The 17,318-nt window shown below is 61.8% G+C and overlaps 1 protein-coding gene across 1 annotated transcript in view; it reads left to right on the forward strand.

Annotated features, from left to right (window-relative positions):
• The window catches only part of WNT7B (Wnt family member 7B), a 42,006-nt gene that overhangs the window by 12,259 nt on the left and 12,429 nt on the right, over nt 1-17,318 (forward strand). The window contains exon 2 of the mRNA XM_040490559.1: nt 7,760-7,986. Within this exon, the coding sequence (XP_040346493.1) occupies nt 7,760-7,986 (227 nt within the window). The remainder of the gene's footprint in view (nt 1-7,759; nt 7,987-17,318) is intronic.

The following is a 17,318-nucleotide window of genomic DNA, read 5'->3' on the forward strand; positions in this document are numbered from 1 at the left end:
AGTGCAAGCAGGGGAGGGGCAGAGAGAGAGAGATTGAGAATCCCAAGCAGGCTCCCCACTGTCAGTGTGGAGCCCGACCTGGGGCCTGAACTCATGAACCGTGAGATATGACCTGAGCCGAAACCAAGAGTCAGGCGCTTGACCGACCGAGCCCCCCAAGTGCCCCTCTCTCTGGCTCTTGAACAAAAGAGGCAGAGCTTGTCCCGCCACTGGCAATGCGCAAGGGATCAAAGCCCTTTGGAGGATGGAGGAGGAAGGCTCTCCAGGTAGACAAGTGACCACCCCCAACTGTCTTGGGGGTCAGGGACAGGGATGATGAGGCATTGGCCAGTCGGGGGGCGGGAAGGGTGGGCCCCAACCCCTGTTCCCTCCCGCCCTCCCTGAGCTACTCAGCAGGTGGCTGCACAGCATGGCTCTGATCCCGGGCTCCCCACTGACGCCCCCATCTGACTCCTCTCTGGGCCTCAGGCTCCCTGGCGGTGAGGTGCCCCAGACGTTGTTACCTGAGGAAGCTGGAGGAGGGAGGCTGCCCCCAGGAGGCCCCCAGGCTGGGCTTTGGCAGGAGTGGGGCCAGACCAAGAAGGGGTCTTAGCCAGAGTGGCCACGGCCCGGAGCTCTGTCCTCTCCCAGCCTCGGACAGCACTGGGAGGCTACCTGGCCGGACCTGGCCCCACTGGTGGGCCCAGCCCCTCTGGGCACAGGGCTGGCCAGCAGGGATGGCCGAGAGCACTGGGCCAGGTGCAGGTGGAGAGCGGGAGGGCACTGTCTGGCTGGGCGGGCAGTGGCCTCCACAAGCTGCTTGGGGAGGGGCTGGCACACCTCAGGGGACACACAGACAGGGCATAAGGGGTTGATATGTAACGCTCATGTTGTATTTCTTTTTTTTTTTTTAAATGTGTATTTATTTTGAGAAAGTGAGCGAGCACACGCGCACGTGTGTGTGCAAATGGGGACGGGAGGAGAGAGAGGATCCCAAGCAGGCTCCGTGCTGTCGGCACGGAATCCCACGCGGGGCTCGATCTCCCAAACCGTGAGATCACGACCTGAGCCGAAACTAAGAGTCGGATGCTTAACCGACTGAGCACCCGCCCCCCCAGAAGCCCCCGTATTGTATTTCTTAAGTGTATTTTCTTTACTTTAATTTCTGTGAGAAAACTTGGAGTTTTCACTCTGAGTTTGTACTGCGTTTTCACTATGAAGTTTGTGTTGCAATATTTTGCTTTTTGGTTGAGATATAATGTGCATAACGTACAGACGTCTCGAGTGGACAGCTTGGTGCGTTTTTACATATGCGGGCGCTCATGTAATCCATTTCTCAGCTTGGGAGAGGGAACAGTCTGGAACCCAGAAGACTCCTGTGGGCCCCTCCCGGTCCGTCCCCAACCCTCCCTCCCCCCCCCCCCCCAGCTAAGGGTAACTCCTGGCCTCTATGTTGAAGGTGCGTTTTGCATGGTCTGGGCCATTTCTCCTGTCTGGCTCACGTGTAAGCTGTTTGCCCTTTGTCACTGCTAAAGCCTCCCGCCGTGTGCACATGCCAAACTGTGTCATTCTGCTGGTGACGGATGGACGGACACCGGGGTTGTGGTTCCCGGTTTGCGCTGGGAACACCTGTGCTCGTCCTGTGGTAACTGTGAGCGTTTGCTTCACTTGGGTGCGTAGCCCCAGACTGAATCTGCTGCGTCCGAGGGAAGGGCCGATCCACGAATGGACCCAGTCGTGGTGGGTGTGGCGGTGGGTGTGGACACCCACCAGCTCCAGAATTGCCAGTTTGAGCGCTGGGCCTCCCGATCGACACAGCTGGTCCCTGATCCCCACGAGGGACTGGATCCCGGTGGCTCGGTGCATGGAGATCAGGAACGGGTCCCCAGGGAGGGTCGACAATGGCCAGCCTTGAGGACCACTCACCACAGGCCAGAATCGTGTCCTCCTCCGAGCCGCTCTGACACACCCCACTTCACAGGTGTGGAAACCGAGGCACGGAAAAGTTAAGAAACTTACCCAAGGTCTCACAGCTACGAGGAGTCAGAGCCAGGGTTCCAACCAAGCTGGCTCGCACCGGTGATCGTGTCCTAACCCCTGCCCCACCGGCTGCCAGCTGGGTGACCTGCCCAAGGCCATAGCCAGCGTCCCACCCCCTTGGCCAGTTCTGCACCACCTGCTACCTGGCAGTGGCCACCTCGCCCCTCGCCCTCTGGCGTCCCCTAGTCCCAGAGGCAGCCCTGGCCCCTTGGGACCTCTGGCAAGGTAGGAAGATCTCCTATTGTCCCTTGGCACCCTTGATGGAGCCCAGAGCCGGGAACCCGCAGGGGGGCGCGTCCCTGCAGGACTCGTCCTGGCTTCCTGCCTTCGTCCCGAGGCCCCTGAACAGCGCCAGGGGATGACTGAAACGCGAGCGGCCAGCCTGGCTTCTCTGTGCTCGGGGCCACTCAGAACGTCCCTGCCAGCCCTCCCGGGGCACCTGGGTGGGCGGCTGTGGGCTGAGAAGCCGCCCAGGGTGGGGATCTTGCTGCTTGGGGGTGACAGGCAGGCCCATCCTGTGGGCGGGACCAGGGTGCTCACAGCCTGCCCTCGCTCCCAAACTGCCGATTATTCCAGATTATTCCAGGATGCGGCCTGCGCTCACCCTCCTCCTTCTTCCCTTCCCCCTTCCTCCCTCTCTTTCCCCCTGCCCCTTCCCCCTTCCTTCCTCCTCCTCCCCACTGCCCCTCCTCCCCTTTCCCTCCACCCTTCCCTCCCTCCTCCCCCCTTTCTTCCTCTCTTCTCCCCTCCTCCCCCTTCCCATCCCCCCTCTTCCCCTCTCCTCCAGGTCACCAGTTTTCAGTTATCACGTAATTTTGCCTCTTTCCGCTCTGACGGTTTCCTGATGAGGGCCGGTGGCCCAGGGCTGCAGGCCCTGTCCCTCCAGGTGGCAGGAGCACGGCTGAGGGTCGGAGTGTGACAGGGCCAGGCCTTCTCAGGGAGGGCAGTGCTCAGACTCGCGGTGAACGTGTGGGCCGTAGTTGGTGGGGAAGGGACAGCGCGGCTGAGACGGCCAACACCAGCAACGGAAGCCGTCCGTAAATGTGGAATGATTATTGAGTGACCTTGGAGGATTTCAAGCAAGGGAAGGATGTGAAGCTGTGTTTGGGGACTAAGGAGTGGGCACAGCTTTCCGCTCGAGGCCGTCCACCGGCACTTGTCGTGCACCTGCTGTGTGCGGGGCTCTGGACCCCAGCGCTGCCTTCGCCTGAGTTCTGGAAGCAGAGACCGGGCTCTGAGCCTGGCTGTGCAGCCTCAGGCACGGCCCCCAGCCTCTCTGAGCTGCGGTCTGCACATCTGTGACACGGGGATGCAGGGAGGGCACTGAGACCCAGCGGAGGCCCGTGTTGCCCAACATGGGCGCTCGGAGTAAGTGTATTTACTACTGTTAGTGGAGAAACGATTTCTGAATTAGCAACCGCATCTGATTATTTATGCTCCGGGCACAAAATAGATTCCCTGATGCCTTTGCTTCGCCTTTGACCCATGCGCTGGCTGCTGGGGGGTGGCCGGGGGCTCTCGTGTCCCCTACTCCGTCAGCCCCACACGTCCTGGGAAGCGTACAGGCGGGGATCAGCCAGGCAAGGCCCCTCTTGTCCGCTTCTACCCATCCCACCTGTCCAAGGGTGCAGAAGTCCTGCATATACGTAGGGTTTTCAAAACTTGTGTCCAAAGTCCACATAACATAGGGGCAGCCTGGGTGGCTCAGTCAGCCGAGCACCCGACTCTTAATCTCGGCTCGGGTCCTGATGTCACTGTTCACGGGTTCGAGCCCCGAGTCGGGCTCTGCGCTGGCAGTGCGGAGCCTGCTTGGGGTTCTCTCTCACTCCTTCTCCCTCTGCCCCTCCCCTGCTCACACACTCTCTCTCTCTCCCTCTCAAAATAAATAAACCTAAACAATTTTTTTGAATAAATTTAAAAAAAAAAAGGATGTAACTCGGAGGCGTTCTAGTACATTCACAATGCTGTGTGACCGTCACCTCTCTCCGGTTGCCACACTTTGTCAACACGCCTCTCAAGCAGGCAGGCGCTCCCCGGGCCCCCTCCCTGCAGCCCCGGGCGACCACTGGTCTATCTTCTGTCCCTGGGGATTTACACCTGTCTTCAGGTCTTGGGGGCAAATACCAAGCAGTGGAATTGTTGGGTCCGAGGGGATTTTTGAGGCTCTTCCTGACGGCTGCCCACGTGGCCGCCGCCTTTTACGTTCCCGTCGGTGCCACACAGTTTCCCCACATCCTGCCAACACCTGTCATTTTCTGTTGTTGTGACTGAAGCTGTCTCAGCGGCCGTGTGGTGGCACGTCACTGGCTTCGGTTTGCGTTTCTCTCGCGAGCGAGCGGGAGTTAGAACCTCCTCGTGTGCTGGTTGGCCGTTTATGGCTCTTGGGAGAAATAGCTATTCGAGTCCCTTGAGCATTTTGGACTTGGACTGCCTTTCTGTTACTAAGGTGGAGGAGCTCTTTTGGATGTAATCTTTGAGTATTCACTCATTTGTTCATCCATTTTGCCATTCTGCAAACACTCAGGGACAGCTACAGGGGGAGCCCCCTGCCCCCTCCCCCCGGCCCACCAAGCCCCAGATTTAGCTCTGACCTGGCCCTGCTTGTGGTCTGCTGGGAAGGCTGGATGTGGAAACAGCCACTGTGAGCCCGTGGGGGGCGGGTGGGGGGTTGTTACTCGAGAGACAATGCCCACCACCTGCTTTCTCAGTGCCTGGGGGCCAAGGGGTGTGAGCTCAGGGGGCTTTTCCACTTGGGCACAAGGCTAGCAGAGTTTGCCAGAAAGATAAAGGCAGAGAGACCGGCACAGGCAGGCATGGCAGGGCGGTCGGAGGTCGGATCCCGGGGGGCCTGTGATTCTACACCAAGGAGCCTAGGGAGCTGTGGATGGTCCCTGAGCAGGGGAGTGACATGGCCAGACCTGGGTGCTGGCAGGGGGGCTTTGGGGGCTCCTGGAGACGGGAGACCAGGGCTGCAACATCTGCGTCGGCCCCTGGGATCCCCCCTCGGTCCACTGGGGATCCCCCCCCGCCTCCAATTCAGAACCCATTTGTCCAAGCTCCTACCCCCAGCAGGGTTCTTAACCCAGGCAGTGAGCTTTGCAGCCTGGAGTCTGCTGGCAGACTTTGGGACTGGGGAGCTGGCTTTTAGCATCCGGGATCCAGAGCGGGCTCCTGCCCGAGGCCTGGGGGCTGGTTCCCATCCATCTCATTTCCCCGGGTCGGTTTTCTGAGCATCTACAATTACTTTGGGCTGAACTCCCCGGATTCCAGCCCGCTCCCAGCCCAACCCGCCCAGATGATCTTCCTCCATGCCAGCCTCGGGCATTTCTGCCCATTGTGCCCGTGGGAGACCCAGGGGGGTCTTGGCCAGATTAGTGAGTGGGGCGGGCGGGCCGTGGGGATTGAGTGTCGCCGGGGCACTCTGGCTACAGCACGTGCTGCGGACTCATGCCACACGGGGACTTTCCCAGCTGGCTGTGGGTGCCTGGCTGCCCTGGAAAAACACTGACTCGTTTCTCTCAAGAAAGGGGCCGGCAGCCAGTGGGGAGGAGGAGGGAACTCAGTGGCGCTAGGAGGCCAAGGCCAGGGACATCAGCTTTGGGGAGCCCCTGGTGGTCTCCCTCATTCCCACACTTTGCCCCTCGCTAAGCAGGCCTGGTCTGCCGTCTGGAAGCTGGATGCCACTTTGAAACTCCGCCGTTGCCCAAAGGTCTGCCAAGATCACCCCCACCTCCTTCCAGCTTGCCCGCCCTCCTCCTCCGGGCGCTCGAAACCAAATAATGAGTTTTCCAGCCTCTGCGGGAGAACAGTTCGGGGGCCGCTCCGAAAGCTATACAAACTGCCACGGACAGGGGCTCAGACCAAAGCTTACACGCCCATGTTCGCGGCGGTGCTGTTCGCGGTTGCCGAGAGGTGGGGAGGAACCCCGCGTCCGCTACCTGGTGCCTGGATCCGTGCAGGGTGGTCCCTGCTTACGATGGAGACGGATTCAGCTATGAAAGGGCCCTGGCACCTGCTGCAAGGGGGCTGAAGCCGGGAAACAGGATGCCAAGTGAAAGGAACCGGCCACAAAAGGTCACACAGCGTGTGATGCCATCGATACGAAAAGTCCAGAATATGCAAATCCACAGGCACCGAAAACAGATTGGTGGTTTCAGAACCTGGGAGAATAGAATAAGGAGTGACTGCCCAGGGGACTTGGGGTTTCTCTTCGGGGGCGGTGAAAACGTCTGGGAACACAGTAGGGGTGGTGCCTGCATGGCTCACCACTGCTGAACTGACTGCACACTTTAAAATGGGTAACGTGGGGCGCCTGGGTGGCGCAGTCGGTTAAGCGCCCGACTTCAGCCAGGTCACGATCTCGCAGTCCGTGAGTTCGAGCCCCGCGTCGGGCTCTGGGCTGATAGCTCGGAACCTGGAGCCTGTTTCCGATTCTGTGTCTCCCTCTCTCTCTGCCCCTCCCCAGTTCATGCTCTGTCTCTCTCTGTCCCCAAAATAAATAAAAAACGTTGAAAAAAAATTAAAAAAATAAAATAAAATGGGTAACGTTGGCGCCTGGGGGGCTCAGTCGGTTGGGCGTCCGACTTCGGCTCGGGTCACGATCTCGCGGCTTGTGGGTTCGAGCCCCGCGTCGGGCTCCGTGCGGACGGCTCGGAGCCCGGAGCCTGCTTCGGATTCTGTGTCTCCCTCTCTCTCTGCCCACCACCCCCCCCCCACCACACCCTGTCTCTCCCTCCTTCAAAAATAAATAAACATTAAAACAATTTTTTTTTAAATGGGCATTATGTGGAGTGGGTGCCACCTCCTACAACAAACACACGGATAAACGCCTCAAGTTAGGAGAGAGTGAGCCCAGCAAGTGCCCTCCTGCCCCAGGCCTCAGTTCCTGGCGGGTGCCAGGTTAATTCCACAGCAGCCTCAGGGGGCCACCGGTGGGGGGGCAGGGATACGATGTTGCAGTAAAGCAGCCCCACCCAGCCCAGCACACGATAGGGGCTCAATTCACATCAGCTCCTGGTCCCTCTCCTGAATCTACCCAGTGATCCAGAAGCGAGAGGACAGTCTTTCTCCACGAGGCCGTCTGGTCTGAGCCCCTGTGGTGGTGGTAGGGTGGTAGGAGTAGATGCTTTATACTCCCATTTCATGGACGTGGATACTGAGGCTCAGAGAGGCAGCGTGCCTTCCCAGGACTATAGATGGGCTGTAAATGGAGTCAGGAGCCTATGGGTTTGGCTCCCAGCAGGGCCACCCGGCTCAGCAGCCTGCCTGGCCCAGGAACCCCAGGGGGAGCCCAGGGCGTGCGAGTAGTGGGGAAGTCTGATGGTCGGCAGTTGGGGAAGCTTCGGACAGTTCGGAGCTGATGGCTGTCAAATCCCAGGCGTGAAGTTCTCGGACCTGAAGGGTCTGTGTGTCTGGTTCAGAGGCATGGAGAGCTGTGGTTCTTACGTTCTGGGTGACCGTTGGTTCCTGGATTTGTGACCCTGGTTCCCGTGGTCCTGAGGCTGAGAAGGCATGGGCGCGAGTGCCTTTTCAGGCTGGGATCACGCCTTGTGGTCAACGGGAAATGGCTCGTCCGGGGCAGGGATCTGTGTTTGGCTGCCTGGTGGGCACAGCTTGGCCCACGGTGGGCGCCCAGAACCCACTGGCTGGTGGCAGAGACTGAGGGAGGCAGGGCGGCAGGCAGAGGGCTCGGGGCCCCGCGCAGCCACTCACCTGCCCGTGTCCTCTCCCGTCTCTGCAGAGCGCTGTCGTCCGTCGTGGCCCTGGGAGCCAACATCATCTGCAACAAGATTCCTGGCTTGGCCCCACGGCAGCGTGCCATCTGCCAGAGCCGGCCCGATGCCATCATCGTGATCGGGGAGGGGGCGCAGATGGGCATCAACGAGTGCCAGTACCAATTCCGCTTCGGACGCTGGAACTGCTCCGCCCTGGGCGAGAAGACTGTCTTCGGGCAAGAGCTCCGAGTAGGTAAGGGTGCCTCCGGGCTTGCGGGGACCCCCCCCCCACTGTCAGGGCTTCAGGGCCACCCAAGGCCAGGCGAGGCCGGCCGGTGTCTTTGCGACGGGAGCTCCCTCTGCGCCCTGCTCTGCGCCTGGCCTGGGGGGGGGGCAGGGGCTCGGGACCCCAGGGTCCCGTGTGCGCGGGCGAGGGACCCCTCGCTGGGCTGTGGGGCCGGAGGGCGTCGTTCCCGCGAGGCTGTGAGCCGGCCGGCCGTGGCAGGCGGTGCAAGCGGTTAGAGCCGCATCCCGCTCGTGCGGATGCTGTGTGGACCTAGGCACACCCCCTGCCTCGGTTCTGTCCATCTGGAATGGGACAGCAGGAGTTCCCGCGTGGCGTCTGGGGGCAGGGGGCTGAGGCGAATGGTACCGTTTGTGCGGGAGGAATTTCGGGCAGAGGATGCTGTACAGGCACGTGTGGGAGCACCAAGGGAGTCTGCCAGGCTGCGGGGGAGGCTGGGCGGGCAGGGCGGGTGGAGTCGGGCCGAGGAAGGGGTCGCGCCTCCCAAGTCTGTGGGCAGTCCCGCGGGTGCCATCTCACGTCCTCACAGTCCTGAGGGGGCTCTGTGGTGCCCATTTTACAGGGAAGGAGACTGAGGCCCAGGGAAGGGCTTAAAGGGAGACGTGGGACCTCCAGAGCCCGACCTAGATCAGAAACCGGCTGTGTGACCCTGGGCCTGGCGCTCGGGACCTCAGAGCCCTTATTTGCGACACGAGCTCCGAGCGGGCGGGCCCTCCCCTGGCCCCCCTCTGGGGCTTACGTCCCGTGGGTTCGATACACAGCTGTCGAACAGGCGAGGGTGCGGAGGTGATGCAACCTGCCTTCCAGGAGGGGCAGATGGGGGAGCGATAACTTGGGGGGCACAGCGCCAGACATGCAGGGGGGCCCTGTTATTTCAGACCCCAGCCTGCAGGCTCAGCACGTCCTTCCGATCCCAGTGGGCCGAGGAGCCACAGCTGCCGGGACCCGGGCCAGAGCCAAGCCGTGCAGGGCTTGGAGCGCCCGGCGTAGGGCTGGGGGTGGCGCAGGGGAAAGCCCCCGGGGCCCCTTTGTGGTGAGCAGCCTGTGGGTGGCACCTGGCACAGGCAGGAGGGTGGCACCACCCCCTCCCTGGGGCCCCACCACCCAAGTGCAGCTCCCGGCCCGTTGGGGAGGGAGGAGTGCCCCGCCCATCCCCCCCGCAGTGGGGAGGGCGTCGGCCCCGGGACCTGCTTTGTGCTAGGTGCTGCTTGCCTATCTGGCTCCCCACCCCCCCCATAGGTGCCTCCTTGCCTATCTGGCCCCCCATCTCCCCACCAGGTGCCCCTTGCCTATCTGGCCCCCTGCCCCCCCCCCACGTGCCTGCTTGCCTATTTGGCCCCCCATCCCCCCGCCAGGTGCCCGCTTGCCTATCTGGCCCCCTCTGCCCCCCGCCCAGGTGCCTCCTTGCCTATTTGGCCCCCCACCCCCCTCCCCGAGACTCCAGGCTCCAAGGTGGCTGTGAGCACCGCCCCCCCTCCCCGCACAGCCGAGCTGGGTGGTTGCCTGCGGCCACAAGGTCTGTGCTCGGCAGAGCTGGGTTCAGATCCAGGTTCTCATCCACCACCCTGTTAATCCTCACTTCTTCACTGTGCAGAGACGGGCACAGGAGATGTTCCTGGGGCTTGGACTTCCTTTGGGGCCACCAGACACAGGCAGTGACGGGCACGTGGCTTCTTCTCAGGTCAGGTGCCGGGCGGGGGAGCTCACTGGCGATGCACTACAAATGCCCATATAAAGGCCACGGGGAGCGACGTTGGCCCCAGCAGTGACCCGGGCCCCCCCCCCCCCATAGCTCACACTGTCAGTGCCCACCCGGGTGACCTTTACTGGCCGTCACGTGTCCCCTGGATCACGGCTAACAGCTCATAGCTGTTCCTTCTCGGAGGCCAGCCCTTGGTCCAACAGGAGCCCGCGAGGGTTTGCAATCACTTCGCCCCTGGGGCTGCTCACGGGGGGCCATCCAGCAAGGGGGACCCATGGGAACCTCTGGCCCGACATGCTCAGCATCTTGTTGCCTAAGTCTGCCGTCCCCAGCCTTCCCCCTGACCTGCGCACCTGTCGTCTCTGCAGAAACCTGGCGTTTCCCCGTCCATTCCTCCACCCTGCCCCACGGCCACTGTGGGGCCTGCCTCGCTGGCCTTCCCCTGGCAACCGTCAGTTCCTCCTCCTGCCTCCCCTCCAGCTCTGGTCATGCCATGTCACTCCCTTCCTCCAAAACCTGCAGTAGCTCCCTATTGCCCAGGATAAAATTAACTCCTTAGCTTGGAGTCTGAGTGGCCCCTGTCTTACATCACCCTCACCTCCCCGCATCCCTTCTAGAAACCAGAGCTTCAGCCTGGCTCACTTCCTCCTCTTCCCAGAGCGTGCCAACCCTTTCCTCCTCTGGGACTTTGCCCCCACTGCCCGTAGCCCTGGAAGGCCCTTCCCCTCTGCTTGCGTCTGGTTTCCCTGGAGAACGCCCTCTCACCCCTCCCTGGCTTTTCCTGTCCACAGCCCGGCCACGCTCACGTCCTGGGGCTTTGTCCTCAGAGCCTGTCAGCCCTGGGCCTGCTCAGCGCCTGCCTCAGGCTCTCCCTTCGCTCTGCCCCAGGGGTGGGAGGGGTGGGCTTCCTACCAGCGGGGCTGAGGCCTCTCGCCCTCGGCCCTCCCCGGCTCCAGGCTGCGCCTTGCGAAGGCCCAGCTCCCTTTTCAGCCAGGAGGGCTCGGCTGCTGGGAGTCACGAGCAGGAAGCGGGGCCGGGTGGCAAAGCCAGCCCATGTCAGAGGCATGCGGCTGCCCCGGGCACGAGATGGGAGACGGGCCATGAGTTGGCAGGCAGCCGGGGGCACTCGTGGGAGCAGCCACTCAAGCGGTGCCAATTAATGATTGGCCCCAAGGGGGTGGGTGGGACGGCCCCCTTCAGGCCTTGCCTGTGACCTTGGGCCATGCCTAAATCTTGAGAGCTGAAGGGAAACCCCTTAATAGGCAAATGAACCCCTGTGCCAAGGTCCCATCCCTTCTCCAGCACCTGGTGCCGTTGCTTGTATACCTCCAGGGACGAGGAGCTCACTACTCGCTACTAGATAGGTCTTTCTTACAATGCCACTGCCCCGGTTTCAGCCTGGGACCCTCCAGGTGCCTCTGTTGCTCTGCTCCCTTCAGGGAGTCAGGACCCACACGTGGTGTCACCTCATGTCTGGGGGCCTCCATCCTCTGGCAGCCCAAGCCCACCCCAGGCCTATTTCCTCAGTGATCAAGCGATGCTTGTGGCCTGGCCTCTTCTGTTAACTGGCAATGAGCTTGGGGGGTGGTGCGGATGGGGTAGGGGACACCACGCGAGGGTTGTGGGGGGAGCCTTGTATTCCGGGGATGCTTGTTAGAAAGTTGGGCTCCTGGTGACCCCGGGCAAGGCAGGGCCTCTCTCACAGGCAAGCACCGTAGTCGAGTCGGGACTGTTGACAAGGGCTCGCCTGACAGGGTGACGGTAAGCTGAGACCCAGGAGAGAATCAGAGTGACCCAGACTGGCCTGGGGTGAGCACGGGGAAGGCGGTTCCGGGCGGAGGGAACAGCAAGTGCCAAGGCACAGAGGCCACAAAGGGGATGGTATTTCCCAGGGACGCCGGGAGGGTGAACCAGAGGGTGGGGAGACCCGAGGCTAAAGGAGGGGACAGGCTGGGTGGGGCGCAGTGAACCCGAGGGCCCCACAGAAGGCACGGAAGTCTCTGAGCAGGAGAGGGACTTCCCTCGAACCCTGGCTCCCTCCAGCCACTGCCCCACCCCCAGCCTGAGCCCGGAGCCCCTCGGGACCCGCGGGCACAGGGCATGGTGGCCGCGGCTGTGTGCGCTCCAGCCCCCGCACCCCACCCCCCCAGCTGCCATGGAACACTGAATCGCGCCCATCATGTGCAGCCTCAGACATGACCAGGCATAGGGGCCGCCCCTAATCCTGGCTCACGTGCTGCCTGGGGCTGGCAGCTTGCTTTGCGGTAGGGACTCAGCAAAGGCCGTCGGCTCCTGGACAGTCCGAGGGGGCGAAGTGACTTACCTCTGACAGACGAGGGTCTCTAGGCTTCCAAATCAGCCACTGGCAGGATCCTTGGAGAAGAGGCTGACCTCCAGGCCCCCCCTTGCCTGGGGTGCTGCTGACCAGGCCCAGGGGGAGTTGTGACATTGGTTCCCAGGAGGGACGAGGGCTCCCGGGCCGCCGCTGGCCGGGAGCCCTGGAAATAGGGTGCGTGCCAACCGCGATGTGCCATATGTGTGAGATACACGACAGATTTTGGAGACTTCAAAAGAAAAAGCAAGTAAACTGCCTCTTTAATACTCTCTGCAATGATCACATGATACAGTGGTGATCCTTGGATATATTGGCTAAATAAACTCAGTCACTAAAACGAAGTCCACCCCGTTATTCTCACTCTTCTTAAGTGACCTGTGGGGCTTCCGGGAGATTTCTGCTGGGCGGCCCTGCTCTCAACTGCACACCTGTCAGCGGCACGACAGTCCCCCGGGGTCAGCGGGGCAGGCCCGGACAGGTGAACCCAGATCTGACCGTCTCCTCCCAGGAGAGTGTCCTTCATCTCGGGGTTGGGGGGGTGCCGGGAGGTGGTGGCGGTCCGAGGGCAGAAGGTCACTCGTCACCTGCTTCCTAGGGTGGCGCAGGAGTGTGAGGTTGGCAGCCCCTGGTGTTGAGCCTGCATGCATTGAGTGCCTGCTGTATGCCACTTCTGGGGCGGGGCGCCGGGAGGCACAGTGAAGGCCACCAGCCCCGCTCCTGGAAACTCGTGCCCAGGCTGCTTCTCGGGTCCCGTGGTGCAACCCGGGGCACAGACTCGTGCTCTCTAGGTCTGTTTACCCGCCCGTTCCAGGGGCTGAGGCTGGGGTCAGGCCTCTGCCAAGACTTGGGGGTCTCTCTTCAGAACGGGGGGCAGGAAAGCCCTCTACTTCCTCAGTGCTCGTGCTGGGGTTCTGCCCAAGGGTCTTGTGGACAGGGAATCCAGGGCTCTGGCCCACTGAGGCAGGACACAGATAACAGGGTGGGGGGGCCTTCACCCTTGGCCTCCGAGGGGCATGGCCTGGCCGGACCTCAGCAGGTCTCCAAGCTTCCTGCTGCCGAGGAGGATCACTTCTGTTCTACTGTCCGTGCACCGTAGACGGGGACACTGGGGCTCCCAGGAGGCTAATGTCTCACCCAAGGTCACACACCGCTAAGGCCTAGAGATTTATTAATTAAAAAAAATTTTTTGATGTTTATTTAATTTTGAAAGAGACAGAGTGCGAGCAGGGGAGGGGCAGAGCGAGAGGGAGACGCGGAATCCGAAGCAGGCTCCAGGCTCTGAGCCGTCAGCACAGAGCCCGACGCGGGGCTCGAACTCACAGACCCAGAGATCGTGACCTGAGCCGAAGTTGGACGCTTAACCGACTGAGCCACCCGGGCGCCCCAGGCCTAGAGATGTGATTCAGCAGTCCAGCACTGTGCACCAGCAGGAGTCTAGTTGCCAGGGGGCCGTAGCATAGCCCAGAGGGACAGGGGCTCTCATTCCACCGTGTCCCCACGCATAAGCCATTGTTGATTTGCCGCAAGCCAGGACGAAGGAACTTTCGAGGGCAGTCTGTCTGAGGCTGACCTCCCTAGCAAGAGGGGCTACCAGAAGCCAGGGCTGCAGGAGAGGCCGTCCCAGCATCCCCAGAGCTCTGAGTGGGGGGGGGTAGAAGCTCCTGGAAGGCCATCCCAGCTTGGGACACGGATCCCGGGGCTCGGGCTCATGCTGGCCCTAAGCCAGGCTCTGCCCACTCTGGGCCTGGAGACCCCCTGCCCAGCTGGAGCATGAGCCACCGCAGGGCTGCTGCGTGGCGTGCGAGGGCCTCACCGGGTCAGAGCAAAGGCCCGGCGTGTTCGGACCTGGCAGGACGTTTTCCAGTGCTCTGTTTATGACAACGGCAGAGAAGAGCTTAGTGCGGAGACACTGACTCAGCCACAGGTGAGCTGGGGTGGGGGCCGGGGCGGGGCCAGAAGGAGACAGAGGGACAGATGGGGACAGAGGAGGAGAGAGAGAGACAGACATACAGAAAGAGGGACAGAGAGAGGGCAACAGAAACACACGCACAGAGAACGCGTGCCCGCCCGCGGCTTTAACACAGGCTGCACCCACCCACGCAGCCGTGCCAGGCCCAGGGTCTAGGCCCATCCTGACATGAATCATTAAAAGCAGCCCACGTGCGTTGGGCCCTTCCTGCGTCCCAGCTGCTCTGAGCCCTCCCTCCGTGGCACTCACTCACTCCCGCTGCCTGGACCCTGCAAGGTGGAGGCCTCCTCACCTCCCCTGAACAGGCGCAGAAACAGGCACCTGCCTGGCCGTCACGGGACAGAGCCCGGATCCCGGCCCCGGGGGTCCGGGCCGGGCCCCTACGGAAACCCCAGGCCGGGCCGGGGGAGGGGAGGCTGGTGCGCCAAGGTTCTGGGCTTGCCGTTCTTCAAGTGCACAAATAGGGTTCGGGACCCCGCTGGGCTTGGAGGCATCTCTGGGCTCGCCTGACACCCGCCGTCCCTGCTTCTTGTAGGAACCACCTCCCCGTCCCCCAGCCGGGTCGGGATACACCTCAGGCAGGGAGTTAGATGCTCAGGGCCGGTGGCTGAGCACGGTCTGGGGCCAAGGGGCCCAGGGAGGCTCACCAGCCCCACCCCGGTCCCCGGGCTTCCCCCCTGCCCCCCAGTTCCTATGCTCCCTAAAACCTGGACATGGGCAGTGCACCTGCTTGCCTGAGTGACGCCGGGAGCTCCCAGTTTGGCTTAGGGCGTCTTCTCGCCTCCCGGGCCTCAATCTCTCCACCCATAAATTGGGTGTGTGTGGGGGGGCAATACTTTCATCCCACTTCTAGGCTTATGAGGAGCTGCGGGCGGGTTGGGGTGGGAGTGGGAACTCAGATGCCCTCACCAGTTGGCAGCGTCCCACTGGCCAGGCCTCAGGTCTGGAGGACTTGGGGACCACTCCCTCTCATGTCCTTTCCCACCTCAGCCCCAGCAGCCCTGTTCTGAGGTTTAGAACCCACGGCACTGGCCTCACTTTTGTGTCACATGGGGAAACCGAGGCTAGGAGAACGGAGGACTGGGGAGGGTCACCCGGGACCCCGGTCCCGTCTGGGTTGGCCCCCGTGATGGCGATCAGCAGGGCCGGGGGACTCCCAGGCAGGGCCTGAGTGCCCAGCGTCCCCTGCCTCCCTTCTGCTGTGCCCCGGGGAACCCCAAACTGCCTGTGGCCAAAGGCAGTGCCTTGATTTCCCCCAAACCTGATCCTTTCCACCACTGTCTTGGTAACAGCCCCGCCAGATGCCCGGGCCCCACATCGGGAGACTTCGGGGCTCATCTTTCCCTAAACAGTCCACCTGCTAGACCTGTTGGTTCTACCCTTAGACTGTGTCCCAAGCCCGGCCATCGTCACCTCCTCCGCCTGGCAGGCCACCAGTGTTTCTTACCCAGCCCCTTGTGCCCTGCTCCCACCGTGCTGCTCACGGTCAGCCGGAGGGGCCTTTTAAAAAGTCGTTCGTAGGGTCACCCTCCAGGGGCTCCTCCTCTTCTTAAAGTCCAGCCCCCTCCCCAAGGGCTCCCCAAGTCGACGCAGTGAAACCTCATGTCATGCTCTCCTTGTTCCCTTCTCGGGGACTTGTCTCTGGCCACGCCCTCCCCGGTCACCCCCCAGTCACCTGTCCTGCTGACCCTCCATGGTTCTGACCCTGGGCTCCTGCCCATACTCTCAGGGAACCCCCTCCCAGATTGTCGGCCCCCTGGCTGTGCACTTGGCCTTGGGCCGGGGGATGGGTGGGGGCTGAAGGCCTCGCCTCCAGGGCTCTGGGGGTCTGGCCAGGAGGGCAGGCTGTGGTCAGTGTTGAGGGTGCCGGATGGTAACAGAGAAAGCAAGGGCTGACGTTGGCCAGCCCGGGTCCCAGGCACCGTCGGCAGGACGCGAGGCAGGACAGAGCACGTCGCTGCCTGGCAGATGGTAGTCTGAGCTGGTAGTCTGAGCGTGACTGTGGGGTCCCGAGTGAGATCCCGGCTCTGTAGCTGGCCTGCTGTGTGACCTCGGGCCAGTCACCTGCCTCCTCTGAGCCCAGCATCCTGAGAGCGTTCAAGCAGAGGACAGGTTGTATGCAGTCCGCTAAAACCCATCAAGTGCTGTATGTTTTTACGACAGCCTGTTGAGGTAGAATTCACGGAGCCCACAGTTCATCCACGTAAGGGTCCCATTCCGTGGTTTCTAGTCTGAACGTGGAGTCGTGCACAAATCACCACCACCAATCGTAGAACATTTTTAGCACCCCAAAAGGAAGCCCTGCACCCCTCCGCGATCACCCTCCAAGCCCCCGGCCTTTGGCCGACACTCATCTGCTTCCTGTCCCCATGGACTGACCTATGCTGGCCATTTCACATCCCCGGGATCATGCAATAAATACGTGGCCTTTTGTGGCTGGCGTCTTTCACTCAGTACGTGTTTTCAAGGCTCCTCCGTGTCGTCGGGGTTTGAGTCTTTTATGTGGCTGAGGACTATTCCGTCACGTGGCTGGACCACCTCTTGTCCATCCATTCGCCGCCGCTGGACGTTGGGGTCACTCCCGCTCCGGGGCTGTCATAAGTAACCCTGCCGTGTTTACGTAAAAGCTGCTGCGTGGACGCACGTGTTCATTTCTCTTGGTACCCTGCGGGGGAATTTCTGGCTCTGTAGTAATTCTATGATTAACTTTCATCTTTTTTAAAGTTTATTTGTTTTGAGAGAGGGAGGGGGGCGGGGGGGAGAAGGCACGCAGGGGAGCGGCAGAGACAGGGGGAGAGAATCCCACGCAAGCTCCGTGCTGCCAGAGCAGAGCCCGATGCGAGGTTGGATCCCACGAACCGTGAGACCGAGAGTGGGGCGCTCAACCGACAGCAGCCCAGCCCCCCCCCCTCCGCTTTTGAGGAGCCGGCAGACGGCTCTCCACAGGGGCTGCCGTGTCCTTCGCTCCCCGCGGCAGCGCGTGAGGGTCGATGTGTCCGCATCCTCGCCGACATCTGTTTGTCTTTATTTTCGCCATCCTGTCGGGGGCGGGGGGAGCCTGGTACCTCGCTGTGGTTTTGACCTGCATTTCCGTGGCGGCTGACGATGTGGAGCGTCTTTTCGCGTGTTGGTGGCTGGTTTTAGATCGTCTTTGGAGAAGTGTCTCTTGGGATCCTTCGCCCGTTGTGACTTGGGCTATTTGCCTCTTTTACTCTTGTGTCGTAGAAAACGCCATATTGTTTTATGAAGGCCGAGTACAGGTGGGCCGACAGGTG

This window comes from Herpailurus yagouaroundi, unplaced genomic scaffold, assembly GCF_014898765.1.
Source record: "Herpailurus yagouaroundi ecotype Mexico unplaced genomic scaffold, PumYag 182, whole genome shotgun sequence".
NCBI lineage: Eukaryota > Metazoa > Chordata > Mammalia > Carnivora > Felidae > Herpailurus > Herpailurus yagouaroundi.